The sequence below is a fragment of the Saimiri boliviensis genome, chromosome 5 (assembly GCF_048565385.1).
Source record: "Saimiri boliviensis isolate mSaiBol1 chromosome 5, mSaiBol1.pri, whole genome shotgun sequence".
NCBI lineage: Eukaryota > Metazoa > Chordata > Mammalia > Primates > Cebidae > Saimiri > Saimiri boliviensis.
The window spans coordinates 25,911,430-25,934,944 of NC_133453.1; the positions used below are offsets into that span (position 1 = coordinate 25,911,430).

General features: G+C 39.4%; 1 protein-coding gene across 1 annotated transcript in view; it reads left to right on the forward strand.

Moving 5' to 3' along the window:
• Positions 1–18,331: 18,331 nt before the first annotated feature.
• ABCA12 (ATP binding cassette subfamily A member 12) overlaps positions 18,332–23,515 on the forward strand; it is a 201,128-nt gene continuing 195,944 nt past the window's right edge. The window contains exon 1 of the mRNA XM_003925571.4: positions 18,332–18,554. Coding sequence (XP_003925620.3) covers positions 18,486–18,554 — 69 coding nt within the window. The 5' untranslated portion in view covers positions 18,332–18,485. The remainder of the gene's footprint in view (positions 18,555–23,515) is intronic.

Here is a 23,515-nt window from a genome sequence, read left to right on the forward strand (position 1 = left end):
ACACCAGGAGGTAAGGATCGTTAGGCACCATCTTGTAGTCTAGGAGGCTAGTTACTGCTATAGAATTCCCAAAGGTGACAAGCTTGTGTATTTTCTCTTAATGTTCATATTAACTGTCAATATATTTTCCTATTTACCTACTTCACAGTTCTTAATAATTGTTCTTGTACATTAAATTAACAGTTTTCAAAACTTACTATTGTAGTGTAAAGATCCTAAGTTCCCTCCCTAATTGAATGGATACCCTCTTGATCAAGGTGACCCCTGAAGAGAGAAAACCTTAAAAACTGAGTGTTAGCCCCATGACAGGATAGGAGGTTGGACACACTTCATCATATCCTCCTTTTTTTTTTTTTCTTCAGTTTAGATACAACTGACCATCATTAATGTTAAAACTGAGGCTGAGTGCAGTGGCTCGTGCCTGTAATCCCGGCACTCTGGGAGGCTGAGGTGGGTGGATCACCTGTGATCAGGAGTTCAAGACCAGCCTGGCCAAAATGGCAAAACCCTGTCTCTACTTAAAAAAAAAAAAAAAAAAAAAAAAGACTTCCACCAAGATGGCCAAATAGGAACAGCTCCAGAGCACAGTTCTCAGTGAGAGCAATGCAGAAGGTGAGTGATCTCTGCTTTTCCAACCAAGGTACCAGGTTCATTTCAATGGGACTGGCTGGACAGTGGGGTGGGTGTAGCCCAAGGAGGGCAAACCAAGGCAGGGTGGGGTGCTGCCCCACCCAGGAAGTGCAACTGGACAGAGAATGGGAGACTTTACCCCCAATACTGTGCTTCTCCCATGGCCATTGCAACCCACAGTCCAGCAGAATACCACTGCACTGAAAAGCGCCACAAGTTACCATACACAGATCTGAGTAACAGCTCTGGCAGGCCTGGCACTGCGAGTTGTCAGCCAGATCTGGCCGATAGCGCCTGCAGGACAGATCTACCCGTCCCCCCAGGAAGAGGGAGAGCTGAAAGCAGGGAGAGGTGATACAGCTTGACAGGTCCCACCCCCAAAAAGACCAGCAAACTGAAGCTGTCTCACTTGAGAGTTTTGCAGCCAGCACATCAGTCCAAGCTTGACCTGGGGCGATTGAGCCCGGTGGGGGGGAAGGGTGTCCACCATTGCAAAGGCAGATCTAATCGCACCTGGATAAACAAAAGCCAGAGGAAGTCTACACAGCAGCCAGGCTGAATCCGAGGCAGCCCAGCAGCACCTCTGCAGGCAGACAAGGGACAGACTGCCTCCTCAAGTGGCTCCCTGACCTCTGAATAACCAAAAAAAAAACACCTCGTACAGGAGAGCTCAGGCTGACACCTAGTGCTATCTTTCTGGGACAAAGCCACCAGAGGAAAGATCAGGCAGCAATCCTCACTGTTCTGCATTCCCCGTAGGTGATTCCTAGGCAAGCAAGGTCTGGAGTGGACCTCTAGCAATCCTACAGCAGAGGGGCCTGACTCTTAGAAAAGAAACCTAAAAAAAAAACAAAAAGAAATAGCTTCAACATCAACAGAAAGGATGTCCTCTCAGAGACTCCATCCAAAATCACCAACTTCAAAGATCAAAGGTAGATAAACTCACAAAATTGGGAAGAAACCAGTGCAAAAAGGATGAAATCATCAAAGACCTGAATGCCTCTCCTCCTCCAAGGGATCACAACTCCTCAGGGAACAAAACAGGATAGAGAATGAGCTTGAGGAATTGACAGGAGCAGATATCAGAAGGTGGGTAATAACAAAATTCTCTGAGCTAAAGGAACATGTTCTAACCCAATGCAAAGAAACTAAAAACCTTGAAAAAAGGTTAGGCAACATGTTAATTACAATAACCAGCTTAAAGAAGAACGTAAATGACCTGATGGAGCTGAAAAACACAGCACAAAAACTTCGCGAAGCATACACAAGTTTCAGTAGCCAAATCAATCAAGCAGAAGAAAGGATATCAGTGATTGAAGATCCACTCAATGAAATAAAATGAGAAGGCAAGATGAGAGAAAAAAAGAGTGAAAAGAAATGAACAAAACCTCCAAGAAATCTGGGATTATGTGAAAAGACAATCTATGCTTGATTGGTATACCTGAATGTGATGGGGAGAATGAATCCAAGCTGAAAAACACTCTTCAGGATATTATCTAGGAGAACTTCCCCAACCTAGAAAGGCAAGCGAACATTCAAATATAGGAAATACAGAGAACACCACAAAGATACTCCTCAAAAAGAGCAACCCCAAGGCACATAATCATCAGATTCACCAGAGTTGAAATGAAGGCAAAAATGCTAAGGGCAGTCAGAGAGAAAGGTCACGTCACCCACAAGGGGAAGCCCATGAGACTCACAGCGGATCTTTCAGCAGAAACTCTACAAGCCAGAAGAGAGTGAGGACCAATATTGAACATCCTTAAAGAAAAGAACTTTCAACCTAGAATTTCATATCCAGCCAAACTAAGCTTCATAAGTGAAGGAGAAATAAAATCCTTTATGGACAAGTAAATGCTGAGAGATTTTGTCGCCACCAGATCTGCCTTACAAGAGTTTCTGAAGGAAGCACTAAACATGGAAAGGAAAAACTGGTACTGGCTATTGTAAAAATGTAACAAATGGTAAGGCTCAACACTACAATGAAGAAACTGCATCAATGAACAGACAAAACAACCAGCCAGTAACAAAATGGCAGGATCGAATTCACACATAACAATATTAACCTTAAAAAAATGCCAAGGGCAGCCAGAGAGAAAGGTTGAGTTACCCACAAGGGGAAGCCCATCAGACTCACAGGAGATCTCTTGGCAGAAATCCTGCAGGCCAGAAGAGAGTGGGGGCCAATATTCAACATCCTTAAAGAAAAGGCCTTTTAACCTAGAATTTCATATCCAGCCAAACTAAGCTTCATAAGCAAAGGAGAAATAAAATTCTTCACAAACAAGCAATTGCTCAGAGATTTTATCACCAGCAGACCTGCCTTATAAGAGCTCCTAAAAGAAGCACTAAACATAGAAAGGAAAAACAAGTACCAGCCATTCCAAAAATGTACCAGATGTGTCCTTTGTAGGGACATGGATGAATCTGGAAACCATCATTCTCAGCAAACTGACACAAGAACAGAAAATCAAACACCTCATGTTCTCACTCATAGGAGGGTGTTGAACAATGAGAACACATGAACACAGGGAGAGGATCATCACACCGAGGTCTGTTGGTGGGGACTAGTGGAGGGACAGCAGGGGAAGTTGGGGAGGGATAACATGGGGAGAAATGCTCGATATAAATGACAGGGATGGAGGCAGTAAACCACAGTGCCATGTATATACCTATGTAACAATCCTGCATGTTGTGCACTTGTACCCCAGAATCCCAGAACCTAAAGTGCAATTAAATATATTTAAAAATAAAATGTATATATTAATCTCAAATGCAAATTGCCTAAATGCCCCAGTCAAAAGATACAGACTGGCAAACTGGTTAAAAAGCCATGACCCATTGGTGTGCTGTATTCAGGAGAACCATCTCACATGCAAAGATACACATAGAATCAAAATAAAGGGATGGAAGAAGATTTACCAAGCAAATGGAGAGAGAAAAAAAAAAAAGCAGGGGTTGCAATCCTAGTCTCTGATGAAATGCACTTTAAACTAACGAAGATCAAAAGAGACATAGAAGGGCATTACATAATGGTAAAAGGATTGATGCAACAAGAAGAGCTAATGATCCTAAATATATACATACCCAATACAGGTGCACTCAGATACATAAAGCAAGTTTTTAATGACTTACAAAGAGACTTAGACTCCCACACAATAATAGTGGGAGACTTTAACGCTCCACTGTCAATGTAAGACAGATCAACGAGACAAAAAATTAACAAGGATATCCAGGACTTGAACTCAGACCTGGACAAGCAAACCTAATAGACATTTACAGAACTCTCTACCCCAAATCCACAGAATAGACATTCTTCTTAGCATCACATCGCACTTACTCCAAAATTGACCACATAATTGAGAGTAAATTACTCCTCAGCAAATGCAAAAGAACGGAAATTATAAGTCTCTCAGACCACAGTGCAATTCAATTAGAACTCAGGATTAAGAAACTCACTCAAAACCGCACAACTACATGGAAACTAAACAACTTGCTCCTGAAAGATGACTGGATAAACAATGAAATGAAGGCAGAAATAAAGATGTTCTTTAAAAACAATGAGATTGAAGACACAACGTACCAGAATCTCTAGGACACATTCAAAGCAGCATCTAGAGAAAAATTTATAGCAATAAATGCCCAGATGAGAAGCAAGGAAAGATGTAAAATCGACACCCTATCATCAAAATTGAAAGAGCTAGAGAAGCAAGATCAAAAAAATTCAAAAGCTAGCAGAAGAGAAGACATAACTAAGATCATAGCAGAACTGAAGGAGATAGTAGAGAAACAAAAGAACCCTTCAAAAAAGTGACAATTTCCAGATCTGTTTTTTTTAAAAGATCAACAAAATAGGCCACTAGCCAGACTAATAAAAAAGAAAAGAGAGAAGAATCGAATAGATGCAATAAAAAAGGATAAAGAGGAGATCACCACCGATTCAACAGAAATACAAACTACCATCAGAGGTTACTACAAACAACTCTATGCACATAAACTAGTAAATATGGAAGAAATGGATAAATCCCTGGAAACTTACACCCTTCTAAGGCTAAACCAGGTAGAAATTGAAACCCTGAATAGACCAATAACAAGGTCTGAAGTTGAGGCAGCAATTAAGAGCCTACCTACCAAAAAAAGTCCAGAACCAAATGGGTTCACAGCCAAATTCTACCAGATGTACAAAGAGGAGCTGGTATCATTCCTTCTGAAATGATTCCTAACAATAGAAAAAGAGAGAATCCTTCCCAAATCATTTTATGAGATCAACATCATCCTGATATCAAAATCTGGCATAGGCACAACAAAAAAAGAAAACTTCAGGTTAATATCCATGATGAGCATGGATTAGTTCAACCACTGTGGGAGACAGTGTGGCAATTCCTCAAGGAACTAGAAATAGAAATTTCATTTGATGCAGCAATGCCATTACTGAGTATATACCCAAAGGATTATAAATTGTTTTATTATAATGACACAAGCACACAATGTATGTTCATTGCAGCACTGTTTACAATAGCAAAGACCTGGAGCCAACTCAAATGCCCATCAATGGTAGCCTGGACTAAGAAAATGTGTCACATATAGACCATGGAATACTATGCAGCCATAGAAAATGATGAGTTCATGTCCTTTGTAGGGATGTGGGTGAATCTGGAAACCATCATTCTCAGCAAACTGACAAAAGAACAGAAAACCAAACATCACATATTTTCACTCATAGGCGGGTATTGAACAATGAGAACACATGGGCATAGGGAAGGGAACATCACACACTGGGGTCTGTTGGGGGTGTGGGGCTAGGGGAAGGACTGTGGGGTTGGGAGGTTGGGGAGGGATAACACTGGGAGAAATGCCTGATGTAGGTGAGCGGGGGATGGAGACAGCAAACTACCATGGCATGTGTGTACCTACAACAATCCTGCAAGATCTGCACATGTACCCCAGAACTTAAAGAACAATTTTTTAAAAAGTTGTAAAAAAGATACAAAAATTATCCAGGTGTGGTGGCACACACCTGTAATCCCAGCTACTCAGGAGGCTGAGGCAGAATTGCTCCAATCCAGGAGTCAGAGTTTGCAGTGAGCCAAGATCACACCACTGCACTGCAGCCTGGGCAATAGAGTGAGACTCTATCTCAAAATAAATAAATAAATAAATAAATAAAAATAAAAATAAAAAATAAAATTGAGCTCATAATACTGACAAAATGGACTCTTTGTGGCAATAATATACCAAGACCTAAGACCATGCCAGGTGAGGGTTAAGTCACGCACTCCTACATGTAAAGAATAGACTATGTTCTAACTCCCATAAGTTTCCTTTTTCTCTGGCAGCAAAGCAAACACTGGTCTCAAGATAAGCAGTATTAAAACAATTGTGGCTCACCACCAGACACTGACTGACTCTCCCTGTTTCACAAGCTCTAGCTACAGCTTTGATTGGACAAGAGACTGATCTTAACAACTTTCTCCTGATAAGATCACCATGACTGCTTCTGGTGGGTTTGAGAGGATGTGCACCTGAGTGCCTTTACGTCCTGAAAAGATCTTAGGATGGGTGGGGCCTGACCGTAAAACAGTCAAATGCTAAGTCGCCACCCCAAAATGAACATGGGTCATATGTTATACGCATTTTGTTTAATACACATGTGTCAGGACCACCTTTATGAATACTCACAGCTCCTCCTGTAAGCTGTTGAATATGTATGTTTGGCCAATAAGCTCAGCATAAAGCTCCTCCCCACCCCCTCCTCCTTCTAAGTGCCTGACTATGGTCGTTGCTGGAGCCTGTGCTTCCCAGCCTGTGGGATGGACACCTTGTAGACTGTAACCCCTTACAAGTAAACTCTTCTTTTCTAGATTTGCAGATCTTTTGATGTTTCAGTTGAAAATAGTAAAACTTTACCCTTGCTATGGTAAACATATCTTCATATTTAAATTGACATAGAATTTCAATACAACGTAAATAGGTTTCGCTTCAAACTATATCTTGAAATTTTACCAATATTTGAAAGGAACAATTCAGTGAATAATAACAAATCCAAATGACTTGCCTTATTTATATTATGACAGTGTAATTCTGATTAGGTGTATTGGTAACACACATGATGACATAGCCGTTAATCACAGACAGGTTCAGGGATGTCTGAAATGGCATTTACTCAGGTATTTGACTTCTCATCTTCCAAAGGCTGAGGCAGTCCCAAGCAGATTGGGGTCAAACAATGAGGCCAAAGCTAAACCTCAGTACACTTCTACTACATAAGGCCTTTGTTGAATTCTGACATGAAGATCAATTTCCTCCTTACCAAGGAACTAGTGCTAAACCTTCTGAAACTGCAGCTGTCTTCAGGAACCATTCCAGACTGTTTCAGATCCTCTTTGTCTGTTTTCTTCTCCCTCCAAGTTTGTACTTTGCCAGAAGGTTTCATGTCTGAAAACTCAGACCCTTAATTCCTTATGGTAGATGGCTCTTTTTTCCTTTTTTTGGTTTTTTTTTTTTTTTTTTTTTTTGAGACAGAGTCTCATTCTGTTACCCAGGCTGAAGTGCAATGGTGCATTCTCAGCTCACTGAAAACTCCACCTCCTGGGTTCAAGAGATTCTCATGCCTCAGCCTCCTGAGTAACTGGGATTACAGGTGCACCCCACTATGTCTGGCTAATTTTTGTATTAGTAGAGACAGGGTTTCACCATGTTGGCAGGCTGATCTCAAACTCCTGACCTCCCATGGTCTGCCCACCTCGGCCTCCCAAAGGGCTGGGATTACGGGCATGAGCCAGTAAATGGCTCTTAACTTTTGTTTTGCAGAAAGACCAGTCTCATTATTTTAATTTTATATATTATCACCTGGCCATCAAAGGAAATCTACTTGGACTGAGTTCTACAAAATATTTTGTAAGCATTTCTATTAGTGTTTTACTCTGAACTCTGTCCAGGAATCCAAGCTCAGTCCAGACCAGTTAGTCTGAAAAGGAATAGATGCCAAGGGTTCCCTTCCATTATTTTTCTATCTTAACTAATCTCCAGCAACTCCCTCTACTCTCACTCCTTTTACAGTCATAAAAGGCACATTTCTGGACACTAATTGAAAAGCAATTTGGGAAATCATTTAAACACTGAATCCCAGGTCTTTTATTAAAAGAGCCCAGAACATTTATATGACAGGGTTGAAAATGTTTTCACACTGCCTTAAATGTGCAAATAAAATATTACTTCTTCCTTTCTTTTAATAGATCAGATCGTCTGAATAAGATTTTGCTTCACTGGATAATGTGGAAGAAAAACGATTGCAGAAACTTGGTAATTTACATTTTAACAGTCTTTACCAGTTCACTTAACCTCGATCATGGCTCAGTGTCTTTGGTATAAATGCTCAGTGTCTTACATTTCTCTCACCCACTATGATCCTCTTTAAAATGGTAATGGGTATAATTGGATTATTTTTAATACTATGAATAAATGCTTGAGGTGATGGATACTCTATTTATCCTGATGCGATTGCACATTGTATGGTTGTAACAAAATATCATGTATATCTCATAAATATATATAACTAATATATACCCACAAAAATTTAAAAATCATCATAATTTAACAGATGGTAATGGGGTTTATGGATGGTTGGTTTTATAATCTTGGAATATCAGGGGCCAAGGTGCTGGTGAGATTTGGGAAAAGGGAGGATTGTGGATCCACATTCATTCTGAATCTTCATTGATTTCTCCTGGAGTGACAAATTCTGCTTCTTCTCTGGATGTGTAATCCCTGAGTCAGTTCTGTCTGACATTTTGAGACATCATGCTGGTACCTACAATTAATGGCTGTTTGCCAAGATAATTTATCTTGTATTGAAGTTTTACTACATTGCAGCCTCTTTATTGTTCAGTAAAATTCACAGCAATTGCTTGAAAAAACTTTCCTAGTCTTATAATCATCTAACTCTAAAGAAGTAGATGCTAGCTGGGCGTGGTGGCTCAAGCCTGTAATCCCAGCACTTTGGGAGGCTGAGGCGGGTGGATCACGAGGTCAAGAGATCGAGACCATCCTGGTCAACATGGTGAAACCCCGTCTCTACTAAAAATACAAAAATTAGCTGGACATGGTGGCGCGTGCCTGTAATCCCACCTACTTGGGAGGCTGAGGCAGGAGAATTGCCTGAACCCAGGAAGCAGAGGTTGCGGTGAGCCGAGATCGCGCTGTTACACTCCAGCCTGGGTAACAAGAGTGAAACTCTGTCTAAAAAAAAAAAGAAGAAGAAGAAGAAGTAGATGCCATTTAAAAAAAATTACTGCAAGTATTGGGATACAGGCGTAACATCTCAAACTTTTTAAAAAATAAAAAATGTTTTTAAAGGAAGTGTTAGTTTTGAAATACCTACAAAGTTCTGCTGGATTAAAATATGTATTGGATATCAGTACCTTAGGAGTGCTGAAGATCTGCGTGTCATCAGGTCACTGAGGCCCTGTAACAGTCATGATTCAACCAAAGAAGATAAACCAGTAGGAGCTATATATTAAGAGATTTTATTGTAAGGAACTGGTTTATGTAATTGTGGGAGCTAGATAGGCAAGTGTGAAATCTGTAAGGCAGGATATCAGGAAGGGCAGGCTGGAACTGCAGAGCTGATTCTTCTAGCCACAGGCAGAATGTCTTCTTTATCGGGAAAGCCTCAGATATACTCTTAAAGCCTTTCAACTGATTGGATCAGGCCCACTCAGATAATCTAGGATGATCCTCTCTTACTTAAAAGTAACTGATTCTGAACTTTAATCACACCTACAAAATACCTTTACAGCAACACCGAGACTAGCCTTTGGTTGAATAACTGGACACTTAGCCTAGCCAAGTTGACACATCAAAAGATCATCGCAGGTCCGAAAGTGTTTGTCCCCAGAGTTTTTCCAATGTTGCTCATGATCTAATTTTCTGTTCTTTATCCCTTTAATGATAGGGATTAACTGTGAATATTTACCTGATATTTTTGGATATTTAAACGGTTGACTCTAACCTACAAGGAAGAGTTAGTATAGTCAGTATGTTCTAAATGTAGGAAATTCATGTGTATATAAATTATACATAATGATAGTAATACTCTTAGGCTTTGTTTGCTAGTTCAGACTTTGTTTAATAAGAAACTTCCAAAGATAAATCTGCTTATTTTTTATTTTTTTTTAAATTTTTAAAAAATCTGAATAACCAGCTTAGAGAAAATAATCTCCTCTTGATTTAAAGTATAACTAAGAAACTTCCATTTATATTCAAACAGTTTTTAGAATATCATGAATGAGTGATTTATTGCTGACTTCTTCAGCAGTCTGCAGGCCAGTTCTGTGCTAAAACATATTTTTAAAAAATGTTTGTATAGGCCAGGCATGGTGGCTCACACCTGTAATCCCAGCACTTTGGGAGGTTGAGGCAGGCAGATCATGAAGTCAGGAGTTTGAGACCAGCCTGATCAAGATGGTGAAAACCCATCTCCACTAAAAATACAAAAATTAGCCAGGCATGCTGACACATGCCTATAATCCTACAGCCTACTTGGGAGGCTGAGGCAGGAGAATCGCTGGAACCCAGGAAGCAGACGTTGCAGTGAGCTGAGATCACACCATTGTACTCCAGACTGGGTGACAGAACAAGACTCCATCTCAAAAAAAAAAAAAAAAAGTGTATATACTTGTTTAATACTATTGTGCATGTATAATTTTTGTACTAAGTTTACTTCCTTTTCTCACTGACCCACTGAAATTAGTGTTTACTTTGCTTTACCATATCATGATTTGAAATCAAAGCCTTTATTAAATAACCCAAGAAAAATTTTAGCTGTAAAATATCATTGCTAAAGAGACATGTTATTTTTATAACTTTAAAGGAATTGAACAATTCTTTTGAGTTTGAGTTACAATAGCAGTTGTGTAACAATTGCTGTCATTTTCACATTACCATATTAAGAAGCTAGATAATCTTATTAATTCACTGAGAGGTTAAACATTTCTACCACAGATGGATTGCTTCATACTTAATTGTTCAGACTAGGTCATCCAGACTAAGCAGAGTAGGTTAACTTTAATTTTTCAAAAGGTGTTATAAATATGAAAGCACCAAAATGCTCAATCTTCAAAAAGAATTTCTGGGTTCCTGAGAATATGTCATGGATCCCAGAGGGTTCTACATTTCTCCTCAGACTGCCTTGAGTATAAGAAAAATAGAAAGTGACAATATTTCATGTGTCCTGATGTGTAATTGAATATTACTTTGAGTTTGAAATAATTGCTATGGAATTAATCTCATTATTTTCCTTGATTGTCATTGTTCTGAAGGTTCCAAGTGATCAAGCATTATTTTAGCCAATAATAATAGTAATTATGTATAAAGAGTTGGTAAGATTTTTACTCCTTTAGGAGCTGCTACCAAAGTTTCTCATGTAATGAAAAGAGAACAGCTTTTATTCTAGTGACTGAGAAGCTTGGATGTAAATACATTCCTCTGGAGTCTGGAGGTCAGGAAGCACTAAAGCTTTAGAGAGGGATACTACACTTCTCAGCAGAAAGGAAGGGAATTTAATTGTCCTAGAAAGGGACGAGGAAGAATGGAGTAAAGAGAAGAAGGAAATGGGAGGGGGAGAGAAAAAAGGGGGAGATTGTGAGAGGCCATATACATACAACAACTTGTGACCCCCTAATCATTCATAAGTACGCTAATCACACCTATAATTCCAGCACTTTGGGAGGCTGAGACAGGCAGATCACCTGAGGTCAGAAGTTCAAGACTGGCCTGGCCAATATGGTGAAACCCCATACAAAAATTAGCTGGGTGTGATGGCAGGCACCTGTAATCCCAGCTACTTGGGAGGCTGAGGCAGAACTGTTTGAACCTGGGAGGTGGAGGCTGCAGTGAGCTAAGACTGGGATTGCATTCCAGCTGGGGAGACAAGAGGGAAACTCTGTCTCAATAATAATAATAATAATAATAATAATAATAATAATAATGTATGCTAAACTCTCAGAATACTTTGTGTGTGGTTTTTTGTTTTTGTTTTGCTTTCAGTAAATATATACTCATATTGAGTTTCCATCTGGGTTGTATGGGGTATTAACCCAAGCCACTGCACAGATGACAGGAATTGGGGAGGCAGAGAGGCCGTAACTAACTTCTAGTTTATTTATATTTGTTTGATTTTTTTAGTTTAATTTCCCAATAAACCTGTGGGCTGAGAATAATTATCACCTCACTTTCTAGACAAAGCAATTGACCCTTGGAAATCGACCCAGCCAGCAAGTGGTCGCTTGGCCTCAACACCCATCTCTTCAGCAGGCTTCCTCTGCTCTTCCCCTTCGCATTCTCTGCTTCCTTGTGAGTCAAAAGAATTCTTTCGGTAAGTCTCTCCGAATGCACTAAGTTTGTACCTTCACTTTCAATGTGATTTGACATTTCTGACACGGCCCCTAGTTTAGGGAATGAAGTTGCTGTGTCAAAGTGGCATCTTGCCAACAACCTTCTGAGGCTGCAGAGCCATGGTGTCAATAGAATTCTGTTTGATGGGCTCCTTTTGCTACACAAAATGGTTGTTGGCTCTAAGCAGTGAACTTTCATTACTGGAGGAAGGCTGATGATTCGAGGGCAAGCTGTAGGTGAGAATGAGATTATGTTTCCCATAAAAGTCTCCGTGGTTAGGAAGTTTGTGCAAGTCTCTCAGAGTATTTTGGACAAATTTCTTATTTCATTATTGTCTGTATATAGGTCACAACCAGCTTTAGAAATACAGTCCAGAAAGAAATCATAAGTAGTAACAGAATGGGCAAGGTTAATGTCATTCCTGCCACTTAAATGATTGTTTTAGATTGAGATATATTTATTTTGTGTATTTGGGAGTACTTCCCCCTTGGAAAAGGGTTAAAATATAAACTTGATGATCACGATCATAATAAAAATTAATGAATGCACAGTTGATTTAGAAGTTGATGTGTTTAGAAAAATACCATGGGTAAAAATATAAGCTGCAAAATTTGATTCAAAATCTCTCTCCAGTTGTCTGTATGTAGCAAGGCTACACTGATATAATGGCCATATGTTCTGCTTGTCACATGCTATCATTAAAACACTCATTATAATGCATATCTGGGGAGCCAGATGTTTCATTTTTATTTTATACCATTTTCTTTGCATTTACAGTCCATGTGTGCTTATCTAATGGTGAAATTTTTTTAAAATTTTTTTACATACTTTTGCATATGTTTTTTATCTCTAGCTACATATTTGTAAAGCATATATGGGTTCATATTTATGTCTATATAAACACATACAAAAATGGATATTTTTGAGCGTGGACTTGTGAATTTATCCTACTCTGTTTAAAAAATACATTCTCTTGTTCAGGAGTCAAGCTGTCAGCTACCACTGTACATGCCAATCACCTTTTTTTTTTTAGACGGAGGCTTGCTCTGTCACCAGGCTGGAGAGCGGTAGCATGATCTCAGCTCACTGCAACCTCCACCTCCCTGGTTCAAGTGATTCTCCTGCCTCAGTCTCCCAAGTAGCTGGGATTACAGGCATGAGCCACCATGCCTGGTTAATTTGTGTTTTTTTAGTAGAGAGGAGGTTTCAACATGTTGGCCAAGATAGTCTCAATCTCCTGACCTCATGATCCACCCACCTTGGCCTCCCAAAGTGCTGGGGCAGTTGTTTCCTTTCATTCCCCTCATACCTTTCCTTCTCCTCTGGTTCCAAAATATTGCTGATCAGGCCAGGCGTGGTGGCTTACGTTTATAACTTCAGCACTTTGGGAAGCTTCAAACTCATTTGAGATCAGGCGTTTGAAACCAGCCTGGCCAATATGTTGAAACCCTGTTTCTATCAAAAATACAAAAAATTAGCTGGGTGCAGTGGTACATGTCTGTAATTGCAGCTACTCAGGAGGCTGAGGCAGGAGAATCGCTTGAACCCAGGAGGCAGAGGTCACAGTGAGCTGAGATTATGCCCCTGTACTCCAGCCTGGGTGACAGAGCAAGACTGTGTCTCAAAAAACAAAAACAAAATATTGCTGATCAGTTAGTGCCTGAATGTGACTTTTCAACTATAATGCTTGATTATTGATTTGAATTGAAATTATTGAATAGTTCCTTCCGCTACCCCCAGTCTTAGGCTTTCAAAGTAACATAATAGTAGTTGCACATGCAAAATATATAGAAAAACTGTGTGTTGCTCAAGATTGTGGGGACAGATAACTGGGTGGCTTATTTTCCTTGTAAGTTGGAATTTGAAAATGCTAGGAATAATTGTTTTCTAGCTTCTTTAAGAAAATACATCTTTTCTAAGATAGTTTCTGTTGTGCCCGAGAGATGCATGCAGTAGAAACCTTTACTATTGGGATATTCTTTTTTAAATTGCTTTGGGGAATAGGGAAGTCATCAAAGACTAAAACACATGCAAAAATTGGTTTGTTGTATTTTTTCAATGAAGAAACAAATGGTACTTGATAAATGTATAGATTTGTCTTTTAAGCTGTTTAAGATTTTATAAGGGGGAAAACATAAATGAAGAAGAAAAAATATTTTTCATTTTCATTTTTCTTTTAAAATAGAGGATTAATTATTAAAACTGACATTGCAAAAAGAGGAGGGGATGATCTTTCTGAATAACTTATCCCAAATCTTTCCGTCAGTTGGCCAAAAAATTCTAAATTTTACAAGCACCAGTTATTTTTCTTAGTCTCACAAGATTACAGCTACATATGTAGTAAAATCAATTAATTCAACATACTTTATCAGTTTAAGAAAATAATTACTCACCCTGAGTGAGTGGATGAGTAATTCTTGGCAAGATGTGAAATCACCCTGAAATTCCCATACTCACATGGCTCAATGTAAGATAATCAATTGATTCATCAAATTTGGTCCCTGACATGACTGTGTTACTTTTTATGAGGAATTCTGTGCCATTGCAACCACCTTGGAGGGATAAGGTGCTTTGTAACAGCTAGAAGTGAGCAGGGCTTTTTAAAGCTCCCTTGAAACATGTCTTGCTTTTGGGTTTTGTAGATCAGATTTTTATCAGTTGCTTCTTGACACAATTCTGTCTACATTATCATTGGAGTGGCTCAGTGATGATAAAGCACTTGAAAATCCTGAATGTGATACCTTCCTCACACCCACCTGCTTCATAGCATCAGCTATCAACGTCTTAGATCGCAAGTGGATCTTAGGTAATAAGGTATTAGCAACTGGTGCCTCATTATTGTAATCCTTGGGTGGAGTCCCACCCTTCTTGTAAAAGAAGGATGATGTTATTTTTGTCATGAGTTAGCTTCAATTTCCCAACCTGTTGCACATTTCCACCTAGGTAAAATGCATGCACTTGCCATGATTTCTTATCCATGCTTGCTTTAGGAGGGCCTATTGGAGAACAGGCTTTGCAGACACAGAAACCTGGGTTCAAATCACTGTTCTGATGCTCATTATCTCTGTGACCTCAGGAGGTTACTTGACCTATGCATCTTTATCTATACGGTAGGTGTGATAACGTTGACCTCACAGATTTATTGTAGAGATCAGGTCCTGTGTACAATGAGTAACCTATAGCCCCTTAATGTAAAAGTCAGTTAATGATTTAAAAAAAAAAAAAAGAGTTGTCACTGGCGCTAAAGACAAAAACCAGTCTTGAGGAGAAGGAGTAAAATTCAACCTGGTTGCTGTTAAAATTTCTGAACTGTTTCACATTATCACTAACTCAATTCACTTGTTTTTTCTATTCACGAAAAGGTTTCAAGTCTCAACTTCAATCCATGTCTCACTCTCCTAACATTTTCATCTTCCCACAGCATTGGTTTTATCACACTCTATCTTTTAAGAAGAGTTGCCGGGAACTTCTTATTCTAAATCCTCAATATGACATCTTCTCCCCTTTAGCTTTAGGTCCCTAACTCTCCAACTTTATCTTCTACTACTTCACACCAGCTCTGCGATCTAGTTGGGTCAGAATTCTCACCATTCAGGAATATAGAATTAATCTCAAAATCATGGTGTTCCGTGAGACATGGGCCCTATACTCAAGGGGCTCAGAGTCCAGACAGAGAGACAGACTGACTATCACAAAAGTAATAAGGGAGTTGACTATCTGTGTGAACAAAGCTTTATGGGAAAACAGATGAAGGGGTGATTAATTCAGCTGGGGGTGGGGGTGTGGTGGGTGGAAGTGCTGGAAAAGGCTTCAGAGAGGAAGTAACACTTGAGTCAGTCATTTGAGAATGAGCACAATTTCGTTTTGGGCAGAGGGAACAGCATGACCAAAGCCTGAAAGTGAACAGTCCTCATCTAAAGGATTCTAGCAGATGGCAGGAGGGACGGCTGAAGGTGGAGAAACAACTGATGAAGCTGGCAAGAGCCAGGCTGGGAAGCGCCGTGAGGCTCTATCAAGAAGCCTAAAAGAGCAGCCTGCCTTTTCCTGAATTCCTGGAGCAACTAGTCTTTGTGCACTCATTTTGGCAATAATTTTTCATGGGTGTACTTACAGAAAGCATCTCTACAAGTGATTTATAGGCCCCCTAGAGAAACAGGGAAAATCCCTGACATTCGTTTGTCTCTCAGCTCTTCCTGTAAAGTATAATACATGGGACTGGAAGCAACATAGACAGAGCTTAAAAGTACAGAATCGAGGTTCGAGTTCCTTCTCTGCTGTTCCAACTGTTCTCACTGCTCAGCGAACTCCAGCAAGTTATGGCACTTCTAAACATCACTTTCTTCCACTGAAAATGGGAAATAATGACAATTTCTATATGATAGGACTCCTATGATCATTCAATAAGTCCTTAGCAAATGTTGCTACCCAGTTATTTAATAAGAATTAATTGACCACTTACTATGAGGCAGGATCTGTGCTAGATTCCATTTCTTTTTTCTTTCTTTATTTTTTGAGATGGAGCCTTGCTCTGCTGGCCAGGCTGGAGTGCAGTGGCATGACCTCAGCTTACTGAAACCTCCACTTCCCAGGTTCAAGCAATTCTCCTGCCTCAGCTTCCTGAGTAGCTGGGATTACGGGCATGCCCTACCATGTCCGGCTACTTTTTTTTTTTTCTATTTTCGGTAGAGACAGGGTTTGACCATGTTGGCCAGGCTGGTCTCAAACTCCTGACTTCAGGTGATCTGCCTGCCTTGACCTCCCAAAGTGCTGGGATCACAGGCGTGAGGCACCTCACCTAGGTGAAGGGAGAATTCTTAACAGTGCTTTAGTGGATTTTGCAAGTAGAGTCTGGATTCATCGGGGTAAGTGTGAGGATCGAAGGGGAGCTTCACTTCACTGGCCCTGGCTCCAGTAGTTCATTCAATTACATTCAGCAGCACGTATTGAGCACTAATGATATGTAAAGTACTGTGATATAAAATAGTCCATGTCCTCAAATAATTTATAATCATGAAGGAAAAATAAGACATATACAGATAAAAAGAATGCAAAACTGTAAGTTCCTTGAGAGAGAGCAAAACAAATGATGCTGGACTCAAAGGCAAGAGAGTCTATCCTATGCGGTATACCCAAAAAGCCTTCATTGAAGATGTCAGCTTGGGGATAACTTTGAAAGGCAGGGGCTTAGAAAGGGAGGGATGTATTATGGAAAGAGGAGATAGAAATATCTTGGATCAGCCTATGTCCCCTTTCACCATAAGGGCCTGAAACAGTGTGGCTTGCCTGTAATAGACACATGAATCTCCACTCCCAAATTGAAAGACTCTAGTTTGTCATTCATTCATTCATTCATTCATTCATTTATTGAGACGGAATTTCCCTCTTTTTGCCCAGGCTGGAGTGCAATGCACCTCTGCTCACTTCAGCCTCCACTTCCCGGGTTCAAGCTATTCTCCTGCCTCAGCCTCCCGAGTAGCTGAGACTACAGGCATACACCACCATGCCCAGATAATTCTGTATTTTTAGTAGAGATGTTGGTCAGGCTGGTCTCAAGCTCCTGACCTCAGGTGATCCGCCCGCTTCTGCCTATCAAAGTGCTGGGATTATAGGCGTGAGCCACCATACCCAAGCTCCAGTTTATCATTTAAACTGCAGCCTACCTTTCCTTTTCTGCACTGTGCTTAACCTAGTAAATTGTGATGAAAGGTGGGACCTGGCCAACATAGTCACTTCCCTTAAAATCAAAACATTCAACTTTAGGTTAAAGATGATACTTTCCCTAGTATATCTAATAATGGGCTGAGGCTCAGAGCTTTGCAGCTAAGCTCTGGCTGTATTGACTTAAATCATTTTAATGATACTTTAATATTAAAGAGTCACTGGGCCCAGTGTCTGTGAGATGCTCTCTGCACCTTGCCTCTGCTAGAGCAGACACTTTGTGCAGGAAAGAAGACAAGAGAATGTAGGACAAGTCCTACTGGCCTGGCAAGGGTCCCACCCCTAATTCCTGTGACGCATACAGTGCAGGTGACATGCTCTCTAAGGTGTGGATAGGCAATTAATTTCATGGAGAGTAGGAGGTGTGGGTTCAGCTACTGCTGCTTTTTTTTTTTTTTTTTTTTTCAGTGAGACATTATCTGAATGATGCTCATTCTCTCTTGAGTCTGGACGTCAAGCAACTGGATATTATTTTAAAATAAGGATAAGCCACCTAAAGATACTGATCTGGGTCCTTCTTTTGGAAGAAGAGTTGACTAAGAAGTGCTTCTTGGTTAAGGATTAACCACAGGGAAAAATCCAGCAGAAACAGAAGAATTGTGGGTTTCTTACCCCAGCCCTCAAGGAAGCTATGCCGTGAAAAGCATACGGATACATTGACATACAGCAAGTTGGACGGGGCATCAATTCTTTATTTGTCAAGTGGAGAAAAGAGGGATTCTCTCATTTGGGGTGTTTGAAGGATGGCTTCCCAGTTTCATCAGCTTCGGATCCTGGTCTGGAAAAATTGGCTGGGTGTAAAAAGGCAGCCGGTGAGTTTAAAAAAAAAAAAAAAAAAGTGTGGGAATGTGGGGCATGGGGCAATACGCCAGGTAACCCTAAAATGTGATGTTAATGAGAGGTAAAAACAGAAGAGTTTAAAGGCATTTGCCAAAGCAGGAAGTAAGATATTTAGAATTCATCTCCCTGTCTGTCTTATAGCTAAGGGAGCGAGTCTTAACATGCCCCCCAAAGCAGCCTTTTGATTTAATTAAATTAAAAGAGTAAACCAGACATGCCCTGGGCAAAGAAAAGAACATAACTTGTTACTGGCTGAACTGGAATGCTGAATTCTGGGTTCAAGCCAAAATGCTTTCAGTATTTTTCTTAATGAATTTAGTTAAAAATGGGATAGAGGAAAGAAAAGTATTATTTGAAATGTACAATATATGGAGAGAAATATATTAGAAAACCAAAAGCCGTAGATAGTTCGTTTGAAAGGTAAAATACAGAATGGAAATAGTTTGAAGGCCATTAGTACAGAAAAGCGGCTGAAAAATTTTAGTATCTAAAAATCATTTAATGGAAATGCCAAATGAGAGTATAGATGTGCCGTGTTTTAAGAATATCAGTGAATCACTTAACTTTACTGCTACAATCTGTCTTCTCTTTGCTCATTACAACGTCTTTTTTCGTACTCTTACATTAATGTTTGCATTCTAATTACAAAGTCAGCTATTAGATCCTCATCCCAGGATGATTGAGAAAGGAAATGGTTTCTGTGAATTGTTATATATTCAGAAGAATGTTTGAAAATCAGGGAAATCCAAAAAGGTGTTCAATATACTTTCTTTTAAAGTGGCAATTCCCAGCCTTGAATGAGTAACTATTATGCAAATAATATGCATCACAGGAACTAGCATTTTATCTGTGTACCTTATCTCACTCTATGCTTGCTTGCAGTGCCTGACACTTTACTTGAGTGTTTTGATGTGTGTAGTAAGAGGACGACATAGATGTTTACTTAACTCTTGTGAATTTTGTGGGTAGGGTTTTAAAATCGTAAGGCATGTGATTGCATGGGTGTGAGGTTTGAATATAAAATTATAAACTCATTCTTTTTTTGTTGTTGTTTTTCTTTTCTTTTCTTTCTTTCTCTTTTTTCTTTTTTCTTTTTCTTTTTCTTTCTTTTTTTTTTTTTTTTTTGAGATGGAAGTCTTACTCTGTCACCAGGCTGGAGTGCACCTACTGGATTCAAGTGATTTTCCTAGCTCAGTCTCTTGAGTAGCTGGGACTAAAGGCACCCGCCACCATGCCCTGCTATTTTTTGTATTTTTAGTAGAAGCGGGACTTCACCATGTTGGCCAGGATGGTCTTGATCTCTTGACCTTGTGATCCACCCACCTTGGCCACCCAAAGTGCCGGATACAGGTGTGAGTCACCACGCCCAGCCTCATTCATGTTTTTATTTATTTTTTAACTGGGGAGGAGGGAAGAAGAAGAAAAGCTCCCTGTAATTATCATGTGGTTGATTCTGTGTGGCATAGCAGGGAAAGGATTCTGGGTGTGTGGATGTGGTCAGAGTATGTGAGTTGGGGCCCCTGCCACTGCTCCTCATGTAACTTAAGTAGTTCAAGACAGTTTCTCTAAGTGTTGGCTTTCCCACCATGATGTGGCATGATGAGTTAGATGTGACGTGATTAGTTAGATGTGGCATGAAGCCTGCCACATCTAACTCATATTGGGGGAAGTACCAAATGTTCTAATGTATTTTAAAGTGCTTTATAATGGTGACACACTTAGCAGATAGATTAGTGAGGGATTTGAGGCAATGTGTGTCATATTTTATGCAAATTAATAATGAAAGGAAATTCAGGGGAAGAGAGTGTGGGTAAAAGGAAGAAATCCACTTACAGTAAAGTTTGCAAGTGGTAAAAAGTCAATAGCTAAAAACAAAAACATGGAGGAACTAAATCTTTGTGTGTGTTATTGCCAATAATTTGAATGCTGAGGTCTGTTTCTTTTACAACTCTATTTTGTGAAAAAAAAAAAAAAAAAAAAGTTACAGAAAAAAAACCACCCAAATCTCAGGTGAATACATTGTTTTTCATTGAGAAATTTTATATTTAGAAATTGTAATGAAAAGTTTTTTCCTTATCTTGAAAGTAGTGGGTATAGTGATTTTCTCCTTTAGGGTTTCTCTTCATTTTAGTAGTTGTTTGCTGGACATGGTAAAATATTTGGGGAGATGCAAGTCAGATACATTAAAAGTGTTTCCAGCGTGACACCTTGCATTATTCCCATCTAGCCAAAACCCCTAAATAGACTCTGGTAACTATACTTTTCCTAGGGAGGAAGAATACATGAGCCACTAATTCATTTGGGGAAATGGAATGATTCAGATCTTAAGTACATCTTAAACAAATGGAAACCATGACAGATAAGTCTTCATGGCAGGAAGTAAGGTCAGAAAAAGTCCAAAATTTGGGATACTTCAGAAGGCCAACCTGAATCTGTTATAACCAACCAGAGGGACAAGAGAGACCTGTAGATGGTGATGCAAAAGGAAAAAGAAGGAGAATTCTAACTGGAGGGTGAAAGGGCAAAGAAAGATAAATTTCCTTCACAGTTTTGCCTGGGATCAGCTCCATCTCTCCCTATGGGGAAGAAGACTTGAAGACACAGGTGGGAAGGATGTATGTGTGATGGCATTACACTTGAAAAGAGAGAAATAAGAGGTCAGAAGTTGGAATTAAAGATCTAAAGGGGGATTAAATGAAAAAAATTGTATAAAGAGAAAATAGAGGCAAATTAGAAGACAGATGAAATGTGAAAAGAAGGCACATATGAATTTGAGGAGAAGAGTTTGCGTAGGAACTAGACTTGGTTATGTATCAAATAATAATTTAAAATGCAAGCATCCATATTTCTATATTCATAATCCCAAAATTTGCACTTTAAAAATGTACTTTTACTCACAGAAAAACAGAAATTAAGCTGTGGAAACAGGAAATGTATGGAGTGCTGTGGCATCATCTCGGCTCACTGCAACCTCCACCTACCAGGTTCAAGCGATTCCCTTGCCTCAGCCTCCCGAGTAGCTGGGACTAAAGGAACCAGTTTAATGGTAAAGAAAAATGCCAGCATCACCACCATGACAACTTTGCCTAATATTTTTTAGAAATCCCATCACAAGGTGGTAGGAAAAATAATTCAAAGGGGATGAAGTTTAGAATCTATTAATGGAGAAAGATGACACATGAAACAAGCAAAGAAAAAGAAAGATATAGTAAAATTATTAAGATAGACTGCAGATTAATGAAGAAATATGTTGATTATAAAAGCATGTGCTGGGGCTGAGTGCAGTGGCTCATGCCTGAAATCCTAGCATTCTGGTAGGCCGAAGCAGGTGGATCACTTGAGGTTAGGAGTTCAAGACCAGTCTGGCCAATATGGCAAAACTCTGTCTCTACTAAAAAGATTCAAAAATTATCTGGGCCTGGTGGTGCACACCTATAACCCCAGCTAATTGGGAGGCTAAGTCAGGAGAATCACTTGAACCTGACAGTTGGAGGTTTCAGTGAGCTGAGATTGTGCCACTGCACTCAAGTCTGGGTGACAGAGTGAGACTCTGTCTCAAAAAAGAAAAATAAATAAAAATTTTTGAAAAGTGTATGCTGGCCAGGTGCAGTGACTTATGTCTATAATCCTTTGAGAGGCTGAGGCAGATGGGTGACTTGAGCATAGGAGTTTAAGACCAGCATGGGCAACATGGTAAACCCTGTTTCTATGAAAAAACACAAAAAATTAGCTGGGAATGGTGGCACATGCCTGTGTTTCTAGCTACTTGGGTGGCTGGGGTGGGAGGATTACCTGAGTCTAGGAGATCGAGGCTGCAGTGAGCCTAGATTGTGCCACTATACTCTATCCTGGGGAAAAAAAAAGTTTGACTCTCAAAAAAAAAAAAAAAAAGAAAAATGTATGCTAAAATAGAAACTGAGAAGAGAATATGAAAAACAGAATGAGAATAATATAAGCTAAATATTTGGTTTGGCTATAAAAAAGGGAATTTTTAATTTTGGTCGTGACTTCCCTCAAAATTGTTATTGAAGTAAATGTCTCTCTCTCTCTTTTTTTTTTTTTTGTAAAGTAAGATATCGGAATTCTGGAATATTGGGACATAGCGAACTGACTTAATTTTACAGGGTCCTAGACAGCTCAAGGGACTTGTCCAAGGTCACACAATAAATTTAAAGTTCAAAGTCAGATTTCCAAAACCATTACCTTATTCTTTCCATACTTCCTTATGCTTCTCTATCACTTCTGAGTTTAGTTGTTTCCCCCAGCATTCTCTTATCCCTGCTTAACGATTAGCCTACCAAAGAACAGATCATATCTGGTAAGAAGGCCTTAGAAATTGATGATTTTTAATATTTGTAACAATATCAATTCTCAATTGTATTAACAAAAAAAATGAATACTTCAGGAGAGTAAATAAAAATACATTAGTACTAACAGAAATTTTAGATAATAGAGAAAATCAACCAGATGCAGTTGCTATCCTGCTGGGCTTGTAATTTAACTTTAAAAATAATGAAATAATGAAGAAACATTCCAGGAGAGATGGTTAGCAACAGGAAGTCTTACCTAATGAGATGCTAGTTGATGACAGAAAAGAGTCCCAGGACAGCAAAGAGACGTCAGGCTGAAAGACTAGATGACATAAGAGTTTTTCTTCCATTAAGATGGCAAAGCCTATGAGAAAAACGAGATTACGTAAAGTGACCAAAGCTACACATTATTGGAATTCTTGATAGAGGAGAAGAAAAAGTAAACAACTTGAAAAACATATTTTAGAGAATAATTCAAGAAAATTTTCCTAATCTTGCTTGAGTGATAGACATCCAGATATTACCAGACCTAAGGATAAATTTAGGAAACACTTGTGAGAGTTTATGCAGGCCAAATGTCACCAAGTCATATAGTCACCAGACCATCCAAGATCCACACAAAA